The 12,500-nt window shown below is 34.9% G+C and overlaps 2 protein-coding genes across 2 annotated transcripts; both read right to left on the minus strand.

The window, feature by feature from the left end:
• Positions 1 to 1,333: 1,333 nt before the first annotated feature.
• On the minus strand, positions 1,334 to 2,287 carry LOC148046165 (olfactory receptor 14A16-like). The gene has a single exon (XM_087714560.1). It carries the CDS (start codon positions 2,285 to 2,287, stop codon positions 1,334 to 1,336), a length of 954 nt encoding a protein of 317 aa, XP_087570686.1.
• Positions 2,288 to 8,499: 6,212 nt separating this feature from the next.
• On the minus strand, positions 8,500 to 9,429 carry LOC106547082 (olfactory receptor 14A16-like). Its single transcript, XM_014064119.2, has one exon. It carries the CDS (start codon positions 9,427 to 9,429, stop codon positions 8,500 to 8,502), a length of 930 nt encoding a protein of 309 aa, XP_013919594.2.
• Between the last annotated feature and the right edge of the window lie 3,071 nt (positions 9,430 to 12,500).

The raw sequence follows: 12,500 nt of genomic DNA on the forward strand, positions 1-12,500 counted from the left end.
TTATTATTTGGGTTCTCAGGCTTCAACTGAAAAACTAAAAAGAACAAGAGTATCTGTTTGGGTGTAATGTGACAATGTTAGAAAGCAATATGTAATGGTAAGCGTTTTTTCTTTTGATTCATAGCTATTCTATACCGTGTAACTCCATTGCGCATTTAAAAGGTTTTTTTTTTTAAAAAAAAATCATTTTAAGTTGTTCCCATAATTTACATCATATTTTACATAGCTGGTCCTTACAGGAAAATAACTCCAATTAAAGAGAAATCACATAGAGATGAAAGCTTTTACATTTAATTTGATATCAGCCTAAATATGTAGAGAAAAAGTACTGAGGATAAAGATATGGAATACCTTGAAAGTAGAATCTAAAAATAAAATATATGAAGAGCAAAAGTAGAATGTACATTTTCATATTTTTATCAATAAAAGATCCATTGTTTTTTGGTCAAAATAAAATAACTATACTTTATAGTTTGTTGAATATTTGAATAATGTATTTCAATGTCATACATATTTCTGTAAAGTATATTATCTCAGCTGATCCTTTAAATAAAATTTTAAGTGAAAATGTATGCTGTCTATGTGTCTGACTATCTACCTATAGACATATCTATATATCATCAGATTGATAATTCTCATCTTTTCCTAAAAGATTCATTAGATACAAATGAACTGAAATTAAAAAGATTATCAAAGAAAGATGAGAATGATCATATGCTAATAATAAACAATTGGTGGGAACATATATGAAAAGTAATAAAATGAGCAGATTAAAATATTGTGGGGATCTGAATACAAACTGATGGTCTAAGCTTATAACATTCTGGTTTTAATTGCTATTGAAAACCAGACAGTTTGCATAATTTTTGTATCATATCAAGGAATTAAAAAATCCAGCATTAAATTTATATTAAAGAAATGCACCTACCTACAGTAATATAATCTTATATCTTTTCCATACATGTCTACTATGTAATATAAATAATAAGGCATGGATTTATTTGGAGAAAAAGTATATGAAAATTAACAGCACAGTTAGTATTCAGCTGTATGTAGTATCACAAGGATTTAATCCTAAATGCTGATCTGAGACAATAATATTTTAAATATATTAATGCTTATAGAGTGTAAGCTGCCTAGAGTTGTAAACAAATTTTTAAAGCAACCAAAAACAAGGCTTAATAACAATATTGCAGTTTTTTGAATTTCAAAAGGGTCAAGCCTAACATACTAATTCAATTCCACTTAATTTATCAACTGATAACCATAGCAAAAAGTGGATCACTTTACTTATTGTATCTAAATGGTCAAATAAGTTAAAGTATTTATTAAACTACACAAACTGAGGAATTTGTGGCAAGTTCTTCAAAGAAATATTGATGATCAACTTCCTGAAAGCCATTTTGAGTTCTTTGTTTCTTATACTGTAGATCAATGGATTCATGACTGGTGGTACCACACAGTAAAACATAGAAATCAGGATGTCTGATGTCGATGGTGAGCTAGAAAGGGGTCTCAGGTATGCAAAATTACCACTTATCAGAAACAGACAAATGACTATGAGGTGGGGTAAGCAAGTAGAGAAGGCCTTATACTTTCCATGGGTAGATCGGATCCTCAGCACTGCTCTGAAGATCTGAACATAAGAAAAAGTAATTACAGCAAAATAGAAAAAAGCTAAACTAGAACCAAATGTTAGAGCCCAGACTACTGCAACATATGAGTCAGAGCAAGAGATCTTGAGCAGCTGAGGGATTTCACAAAAGAACTGATTAATGATTCTGGAACAGAAGTTCACTGTAAGTAAGTTTCCTGTATAAAGTATTGCATAGAAAAGGCCACCAATCCACGCAACGGTTGCCATTTGGATACAGACAGTTTTGCTCAGTACAGTCTCATAATACAGTGGATTGCAGATGGCTACATAACGATCATAGGCCATGACACCCAGGAGAAAGAAATGAGACAGCATGAAGAAAACAAGGAAAAAAACTTGGCAGAGACATCCAGAGTAAGAAATGGCTTCCGTGTTTGTCAAGGAATTTATCATTGACTTGGGAACTGTGACAGAAATGGATCCAAGATCTTGCAAGGATAGATTGACTAAAAAAAAATACATGGGTGAATGGAGCTGGTGGCTATAAACAATGACAGTGATGATGATGAGATTTTCAATGAAGGCTACCATATAAATTATTAAAAAGAGAACAATGTGGAATATTCGTAACTCCTCAGTGTCAGGGAATCCAAGCAGAAGGAATTCACTTACACTTGATTTATTTTCCATTCTCCTTTTTAGACTTCAGAATTAGTAACAGGTGATCATACATAAGATCTGTTTCTCAGGTATCTGTGGCAGTAGTCAAGAGGGAATGTAATGCTATTCAAAGAAGTTCCTTTAATATGGGAGTGCTAATTTAAAAGCATAGGTTTATCTATAGGATATTTGTCATTATCCTCAGGAGACTGATTTCTCAAAGGCCTAGTTTATTTTAGAGCTGTAAGTCCATGTAGCTGTGGGAAAATGAGTTTTACTCAAGCTTCTTTTTCTCTATATATTCTATTTTCCTATTTGTATACAGAGATTAATTAGTAAGAAATGAAGTGAAATAAAACAGAAAAGGTTATCAGAGAAAACTGTAAAAAGATAAGAATTACTATTTTGAAGCTATGTATGTATGTAGACAGGTAGATAGATATCTATATCTTTGTATAATCATAAATGTTCACTGTTTTTAAAATGTACTTAAAGACTCAGCAGAGATAGTGAAATAAATAAGTAAAATGGAAAAAAATGCTATTTCACTCTTCATTCCAAATGGGATTTGTTCTCAGTGTCTGGCCCCTTCATTTAGACTATTTGTTAGGCTCATATGACCTCATCTCTTTTTCTGCATGTGATGCTCAGGTCCTTTTCTTTATCTTCTTTGTAGGATATGGTATTCCCCTTCTTATAATCATGGCTATGATTGCTATGTCATTGGTTACAACCCTTTTTTAAAATTATGAATGCATAATTAATAGCAGATCTTGCAGCCAGATGTTTGGAAGTGTTTAGATTTTTGATTATCACTATGGAATATTATATACTAATGGCACTTTAGCAACTCCTTGCTGCCCCAATATTGTTAATCAGTTCTTCTCCAAAATCCCAGTTACTTACGCTCACTTGCTCTAATTTATTCCTAGCTGAAATTGGAGCTCTAATTTTTTAATGTTCCAATTCAAGTTGGCATCCTTATCTTCATTATTGTTCATAGCGATCTTCTCCCATTCCTAACAATCCCTTCTTTTCAAGAGACAAAAAAATGCATACTCCACTTGCCTATTTCATATTATGGTATTGTTTATATTTTTAATCATTAATCATTTTTATCATTGTGCATTTTGCTTCCTCTAGGTCTTCTTCTCTGATGTGTGTGTGTGTGTGTGTGCGCGTGTGTGTATGTGTGTGTGCGCGCGCGCATGTGTGCGTGCTTATCTTCATATTTTTCCGCAATAAGGTGTTTTCAGAGGAAACAATTGAGGGTCCCTATTTCTCTTCAGTAATCTGGCCTGAAACCTGACCTAAAGGGGTCCAGATAATGTTTAATCCAAAATTCTTTGGAGCTATATGACAACCATTTTTCCACTGTCTTCCCTAGAAAGGAAAGATGGAAAATTGAATAAAATTGGTCAGTCAGGTTGGGTCAAATGATGGTTTCTTGAGGAGGGTGTAGTGGACCAAGTCATCCTTAAATGGTGTCAGAAACAGCCTCTTTTGCAGCAATGTGTTAATCCCCACCTGGACCCATCTGTCCAGAAGGCTTTCACTAACTAGGAGGGGAAAATATCTAATAAGCCAGTAGTAGTGGCCTTGACAGCCTAAGGACCTTGTCCACTTCCTCAGTTCTAACAGGAATCAAACTAGATAATCAGGCAAGTCTACTCTCCAACCATCTCCAATGGAACTATTCTACTCTTGGACTCAAACTGAAAACAGACCTGAATAATTTTATCCATCATTTTTTATATCCATTTTATTCAACAGATTTCTTTGCGTGTCTCTGTAATCCATGGGAGTTTGGGGAGTGGCGATCCAGGAGACATCTCACAGATACAATCCAATCTAGAATCTCAGCTGCTTTATGATTCCAAGCTGTGAGGCTACATAGTTGCTGAAAGCAGACCATTCAGATAGGTCCTGCCTTTTTGCAGAGGGGCAGCCTTTTTTATAGGATTTATAGGGATTTTTTTATTTTAAAACAAGCAAAAACATACATATAACATTTAAAAATCACCAATTACATATATATTTAGCATGTCATTTGGTCACAAACATTTGTGAAATACCACTTTCACTTATGTATAAAATCAATGGTTTTCAACCCAATATACATTAATACCTTGATTATCATTGTAAATCATATATTCAGTTTACTCTTATAATTTCTTCCTTTTAAACATGAATTCTAAAGATTAAATGCATATGTATACTAACTATCTGTTACATCATTGTGAATGTTTAATAATAACGTATCTTTATGGCATAATCTTATTCTGGTATTTCTTTACCACATGTGAATTTTAGTCCAATACCATTTAGCTTCTGTGCAAGTCCACCACATATGGTAGTATGATCCCGGTGTCTGATGACATTTCCAAAAGTTTTCCAATTTGTTTTTGGACATTCTTGCTATTCTAGTTGGGGGTAAGTGCCACCTGTAAAACATCTTATACAAATTTTCCTTATAAGCTGTTGATATTGTCATTTTATAATTTTATAATTTTGGGACCAAAATTTCTCCAATTAGTTCAATCCTGTGTCCAATTTTTTTTCCCCAAGCTAACATCAGTTCTTTAACATGTTCTTCTTTTAGCTTTACCTCTAGTAAATATCCATATAGTTTTTTAATTACTTTTTCAGCAGTACCTGCCAAAATTTTATCTAACTCAGTTTTTTTATCATAAAACCTTCCACTTTGCAGTCTTTGTCATATCTAGGTTGTATTTGCACATATGAAAACAAATTCATTTTTATTCCTCCCTGTTTCAGCTTTGATTTGAGTTTACCTTCTGCATTCAAAATTTCACCATATCTAACCTTTTGTTCCTTTTTGTGTATTATTTGATATGAAAAAGCTTCAATAGTTGATAGCCAGACTGGTATTTTTAAGTAATATTGCTTTTTAATCTTCTCCCAATTCAAAAACAAAGCCCCCCCTTAAGTAATGTCTTCTGAAATAACCCTGTGTTTTAGTACCTTTATACCATAAAAAAGCATGCCATCCCAAGCCATGTCCTTCTAAAGTCAATAATCTAGAATTCCTTAGTGTTATCCACTCCTTAACCCACATCAAGTGAGATATAATTCCCAATTGAGTAGGCCCATGCCTCCTCTTGATCTAGAATCTTGTAATGACTTTAATTTTATTCTTGCTTTTCCCCCCTGCCAAATGAACTTCAATACTATTTTATTTAATTTGTCAAAAAAAAATTCCTAGTCTAAATGGAATTGTCTGGAACAGATATAAAATTCTAGGTAAAATTTTTGTTTTGATAGTAGAAATTCTCCCTTTCATTGATAATTGTAAATTTTCCCATTTCATTAGATCAGACACAATCTGTTGCTTAAGTTTATAATAATTATTCTCTTTAAGAGTGCTATATCTTGCAGTTAAATATATCCCTAAATATTTAACCTTGTTTGTAACTTGGATCTCCAATGCTTCTGCAAATTCTTCCTTTTCTCTTAACGTTATATTCTTTGAGTGGGACAGAGCTCAAGAGTACTGTAGATTTATTCTATTTAACCCATACAAGAATTTGAATTATTAATAGCCAGTGCCAATTGGTATCAGTCAATGACTACAATAGGAGCTGTACTTAAGTCTCTTTCAGGGACATAGAAACTGATGATGATCACCATCCAGATTTGTGATGCATACATTTGACCCTGCCCTCAGGCTCAGTCTGGTCATTTCCTTCAGTTCTTTCCCAATGAGGCAACACATATGGAGAGCCTTGTCGTTGACTAATAATCTGATATTCATTAAAAATATCTGAAGACCTAGGCATCAAATGATGTGTGTAATTAACTGGTATTGTCAAGCCAGCTTCCCTCAGCAACCAAGAAAGAAACCACTTAATTCAATTTCGCAGAATTAGGAGTACTTTTACTGGTTATGAAAAGATAGCAGCTAAGCAAAGCAAAATCTGAGGCAAAAGCACACGAAATCATACATATCAATATGTGACCCAACCCCCTCCCCCTGGTAACCCCATCCCACAGTCCAATCTGCAAATCTCTTAGGTGTCATGTGAGTTCCACCTTCAAAAAGCATCATCAAGTTGGTATGCAGGATGGTTGGCCTTGACCACACCAAGCACTATCTCCAGATGCGCAGTAGATGGTGAGAACAAAACTCCCTTTGTAGAATCCCTCCTGTACTTAAAACTTCCCTTCCCAAATACCAACCCTCACTCCACATTTCAATGGCAGATGAAAGCAAATAACGAAACAGAGGCTGACAGGTATATTCATACCAGCAGAACACCATAAAGGAAAAATCATGGTGAATTAAAAATAATATAATGTGTACAATATTTCAAATACAGTGGTATCTTGATACTCAAATACTTTGAAGCTCATTGAATTTGGTGCTCAATGTATTCTGACATGAAATTTTGTCCCAGTACTCATCTTTTGTATGGTACTTGATAAACAAGCTAGACTCACTACACTATTCCTTATGGGAAAAATTGCTTGATTCTCATAGCTTTTAGACTTATCATACCTTCTGGAATCAACTAATGCTGTGTACCCACAGCATCTCTTATAGGAGATGACCATGCAGAGCCCCAGAGAGAGGACAGGTGTGGACATCAATCATGAGTCCCCTAAGACCCACAAGAGATCTAAGTGCAGCCTACCTTGAGTTCCTTAAAGTCTTTTCTACCATCAATTTGCTTGGCCCATTAGAGGTTCAGATTCTTGTAAAGAGTATTAGCTTACAATAAATCTTTACAATCATTTGAACCACCTAGACTTTCTGATTTCCCTGGTACTTGACAATACCATTGTATTCAGTGCTAAAGATTAAGATTTACTGAGATTTGTTAATATAGAAATGAGCTTCAGAAACTGTCAAATCAATTTTTACTCTGAGATACAGACATTTTATATGTGGATGAAAATATTTAGGATTTCATACTAATAATCTTATTAAGGAGGAAGTAGGAAAGCCTATAGTTATGAAAATGTAAATTTCTAATATGAAATTCCTAATAATTATCTAGGTAACATTTATCAGACTTTGGCTTATTTTATAAAAACTATGAATTTGTTAAAAATGGCCAGTATATAATTAGATTTATCTCCATTATGTAATGGAAATATTTTATTTAACTTATTAACTATGTTGTTATAGTTTTTTATGCTTGAATGAAGTATCATCACATTATACTAAGGAGGAGAAGAGGAGGAGGAGGAAGGGGAGGAGGAGGAGAAAGAGAAGGAGGAAACAATTTAAAATCATTTTTTATATATTTTTGAAATGAACTACCTGCATGCATCATATCACCACCAGATATAAAACTAGAGATACTCAGTGGTGACTCTGAAAGGTCAAGCTATTACTTTCCACAAAAAATATTTAAAAAATATAAAAAAATAAAGAGTTCTTATTAAATGGCCAAATGCTCTACTTTCACATTTTGGTTCTTTATCTTGTCCCTGAAGATATAAAATCATTACTTTTATAATGTTTAATTTACTTATCTTGATGTATTTAGATGATCTATATTTTTATAGAAAAAAGGAAAATTCTCAAAATATTTGTTCACATTATTATATGATATAAATTATGATGTTGATTGTTTTTAAAGGAAATGTTCTATAACACTTTGCATGAAAACAAATCTTCGGCTGAATACATATTTTCTTCAACACAAGGTTGGCCATTTACCAGTACTCCTTCATAAATATTGTTTATCCAGATCAAGTATTTTCTATATTAAATCCACAAGCTAAGTTTCTTAAGTAATTTCAAAGAGAATATACATGAAAGCAATTTTGATTCTTGCTTTTTTTGCATGCAAGTACATATCTTACTTTTTTACTTAATAGTATTACTAGATAGATATTCAGATTTAATTGATGGGAATGGTATAGTTAAAATGCATCTGTTACATAAAAAAAGAAATTAAGCAAGCCAATATAAAATTTATATTTAGATCAATTTATATATAGGCAGGAACGTTACCATTCTATACATTTCTATAATTTTTACAATAAAATATGTAATATAAATAATAATGAATGGAAGCATTTCTCCTTTAAAGGAATAGGAGTATGAAATTTAACAGTACAATTAGCATTCTGCTGTATTTTTTAATGTTTCACTAAGATTTAACGCTAGTTGCTGGTCTGAGAAAATGAAATTCTTTACCTAAATTAAGGTTTAAGGTTATAAGTTGCTCAATGTTGTATTAATAAAATAACTTAAAACATTTATTAGGTCAGGTAATAGAAAAAATCTTGAAGAAAAGATTCCAGAATGCCATTTTAAGTTCCTTGTTCCTCATGCTGTAGATCAAAGGATTCATGATTGGCGGCACCACACAATAAAATGTTGAAATCACGATGTCTGATGTTGATGGAAAGCTGGATGTGGGTTTCAGGTACGCAAAATTACCACTTACCAGAAACAGACAAATCACTAGGAGATGAGGTAAGCAAGTAGAGAAAGCCTTTTGTTTCCCTTGGGTAGATGGGATTTGCAAAACTGCTTTAAAAATCCTTACGTATGAAAACACAATTAGAACAAAAAGAATGAATGCTAAACAAGAACCCAAGATGAGTGTCCATTCTTCTGCGACATAAGAGGTAGAACAAGATATCTTGAGCAGTTGAGGGATTTCACAGAAGAACTGATTGATGATTCTAGAACAGAACTTTACAGAAAAGAAATTTCCTGTATGGAGCATTGAATAAGACAGGCCACCCATCCAGACACTGGTTGCCATTTGGATACAGGCTTTTTTGCTCATTATAGTCTCATAATGCAGTGGATTGCAGATGGCTACATAACGATCATAGGCCATGACACACAGGAGAAAGAAGTGAGACATCATAAAGAAAACAAGGAAGAAAACCTGGCAGAGACATCCGGAGTAAGAAATGGCTTCCGTGTTCATCAAAGAATTCAGCATTGATTTGGGAACTGTGACAGAAATGGAGCCAAGATCTTGCAAGGATAGATTGACTAGAAAAAAGTACATGGGTGAATGGAGTTGATGGCTATAAACAATGACAGTAATGATGATGATATTTTCAATAAGTGCTACCAAATAAATTATTAAAAAAAGAACAATATGGACTATCCATAGCTCCTTAGTATCAGGGAATCCATGCAGAATGAATTCACTGACTCCAGATTCATTTTCCATTTGGCTTTTTAGGCTTCAGAGCTTCTAAAGGGAGAGCAATCTTCACACTATTTTCTCATGTACCTGTGGCAATATTCAATGCTTTTCAAAGAATTTATTTGATGTTACAGTGGTAGATATGAAAAGTTTTACGTATGGAATGCTTATAATTATCCTCGGGGGGTGGGCCATTTCTCAGGAGCCTTGTTTACTTCTGAAGTCATGTAGGTGTTGGAAAATGTGATTAGAGCTATGTTCATTCTGCCTTTAATGTGGGGGTGGGGATGTCAGTAAATAATTTATCAAAGAGGCACATGGGAAAGTCGTTCTGTTGTGGAAGGCTGCTATTCTACCCACTGCTGTTCTGCCACCTTCTACTCCTATGCTACTCCTTGCTGCTCCCACCACTGCACCACCTCTCCCACCACTACTTTGCTGCCCCACCCTGCCTCTATTCCCTCTCCACTGTCCCCCACACCTGCCTCTGCCATCATAGGATAGACAGGGACAAGTAAAGGGCCAGATGTGATCCAAGGCTCATAAAATACATGAATATGCTTTAAGCTATAGAGCAAATATTGTACTCATCTTCCAGACTGCTTTGACTGTAGCATCAGATAATTTCTGGGCTGACTCCTGTATTAAAACTAAAGTATCTTTGACAAATGCATAATTGTTTTTTTCCCCTTCTACCCCCCCCCCCACCCCTTTCGGGCTAAGTAATTCCGAGTTGCATTTAAAACGATCTGGTACAGACTGTACAAATAGCTCAGATGTAAGAAAATATATAGAGAGAAATGTGAAACAATCATCCAGGTAACAATCATCCAATCTTGGCATATCTTTAAAAAAAACCTAAAAAATGTTAAAAATGTTTAGTATTTGGTTAAAAGTACAATTATTAAGCAAATGTATTTTGTTTACATTATAAACATATTATTATTATTATACACTTTATTCATTAAACATGAAACTCACCCAACTGACCATTCAAAAATGCATTACAAATACCAGTGACTGGTGCTAATGGTTTGCTGCCAGCATCCTAGATATCAACCAAGTACCTTCTTAAAATGTAAGATATTCCGAGTAGCACAGTTTTTTGCAGTTCTGCTGGTGTTATTGCAGGAAGCTTCAATTTGTTGATGTATCTTGTAAAAATTTTTGGACATGATGCCAAATGCCCCAATGACAATGGGTATCACTGTTAAATGCCTCATCCATAGCAGTGTAGTTTCGATGCCCAGGTCGCAATACTTCATTATTTTTTCTTGTTCTTTTTCTTCAACTCTGGTATCTCCAAGAACAGCAATATCAGTAAACTGTACACTTCAGCCCATGATATCTGGTGTGTTGTGCTCCAAATGACGATCCATTTGTATTCACAAGTCCCACAAAATCTTCACCTTCTCATTTTCTGTAACGTTTTCCATTTTATGTTCCCATGACTTTCTGGATACAGATTAATCATATTTTTTTACATAATGACCAGTGGATTAATTTAGCAACTCAGTGACATTTATTTTGCTGCATTCATATATTAAATGTGAAACAGTCTTGACTTTGTTATTGCAAAGTTGGCAGTTTGGGTTGTCAGTGGATTTTTGTATCTTTGCTTTCATGGCATTAGTTTGTAGTGCTTGTTCTTGAGCAGCCAGTATTAAATCTTCCATTTATTTCTTGATAGTTCCCATCTTAAGCCATGTCCATGTCAAGTTGTCATGACATTTTCCTTCAAGTTTTTCAAGTTCTGTCCATGCAAAAATTTGGTTTTCCATCTATTTAATCTGTCATCCAGCTGTTTTTCCTTATATTCTGCCTTTGTTTCTGTTGTTTTTATGCTGTTCTCTGTTTTCACAGCCTGCAGCATTTTTTATGTACTTTGGTTCACATAATCATTGAAAATTCATTTTCATAGTTTGATGGATTTGCAATAGCCCTCTGCCCCCTATTTTTCTTGGCAGGTACAACCTGTCAGTGTCACTTCTTGGATGTAAAGTGTGGTACACATTCAAAAGTTTGCATGTTTTCAGTTATGTCTCTTTCCAGGTGTTGTTCCCACCCCAATTGCATCATTTTTGAAATCTCCTGGCTGTTGGTTTTGCCTGGTAGTAATATTTGAAGATATGTCCATTTTCTTCAGTTGTTCAAATTTTGCACTTTGGTTCCAGTTGTTTTGCATTTGCACACCCAGGTTCCTTGGCAGTAAAAACTGAGCCCTATAGCTCCTTTTTCGACAGATGTCCAGGAGCTATAGCAAGGTGATGATCGATCCACAGTGGAATTTTGTTAGTTTCTCCTGATCATTAGTAATGCTAGGTGCCGGGATTGGTTCTTAGTGCTAAGCCACTACTGATTCAAGGACGATAATTTCATAACTGTAGGAACAACACCAGATAGCTGTCCAGGCTCAGCCACAGCAGGAAAGAGGCCTACCTTCTTGTTTGATGGTAGGAAGAAAGGATCCAGAATGGGGTGGGGGTGGGAAAAGAGGCCTACCTTCCTGCTTGGTTGTAGGAAGAAAGGATCCAGAATGGGGTGGTGGTGGAAGAGGCCTACCTTCCCGCTTCATGGTAGGAAGGAAGGATCAGGAATGGGGGGAGGAAAGAGGCCTTCCTTCCTGTTGGTTGTAGGAAGAAGGATCAGGAATGGGGTGGGGAGGAAAGAGACTTACCTTCCTGTGGGTTGTAGGAAGGAAGGATGGGGGGAGGAAAGAGGCCTAACTTCCTGTTGGTTGTAGGATGGAGGATCAAGAATGCGGGAGAGGAAGGAGGCCTATCTTCTGTTGGTTGTAGGAGGGAGACTCAGGAATGGGGTGGAAGGAAAGAGTCCTACCTTCCTGTATTATTATTATTGTTGTTGTTGTTGTTGTTAATCTTTGTGAGATTTTGGGGCTGGTTGGTAGCTCAACAGCTCGAGTCCTAACCAAGGACCTAGGAAATGTTAAGGTAACGTTGAAGGATATAAGCTATTCCAAGTAGGGTGGTTTTTGGTAGAATCAGAATGTTCAAGTCTGATAAATTTAAAATTTCCAAATAGTGAGGTAGCCCTTTGGGTATTGTTCCAAGGGCTCCATTTACAATTGGGACAAC

Source organism: Thamnophis sirtalis, unplaced genomic scaffold (assembly GCF_051295495.1).
Source record: "Thamnophis sirtalis isolate CommonGarterSnake01/CBP01778 unplaced genomic scaffold, rThaSir2_p1.2 scaffold_4, whole genome shotgun sequence".
Lineage (NCBI taxonomy): Eukaryota > Metazoa > Chordata > Lepidosauria > Squamata > Natricidae > Thamnophis > Thamnophis sirtalis.

Coding starts and splice junctions, on each gene's coding strand:
- LOC148046165 (XM_087714560.1), bottom strand. CDS start 2,287: ATGGAAAATAAATCAAGTGTAAGTGAATTCCTTCTGCTTGGATTCCCT.
- LOC106547082 (XM_014064119.2), bottom strand. CDS start 9,429: ATGGAAAATGAATCTGGAGTCAGTGAATTCATTCTGCATGGATTCCCT.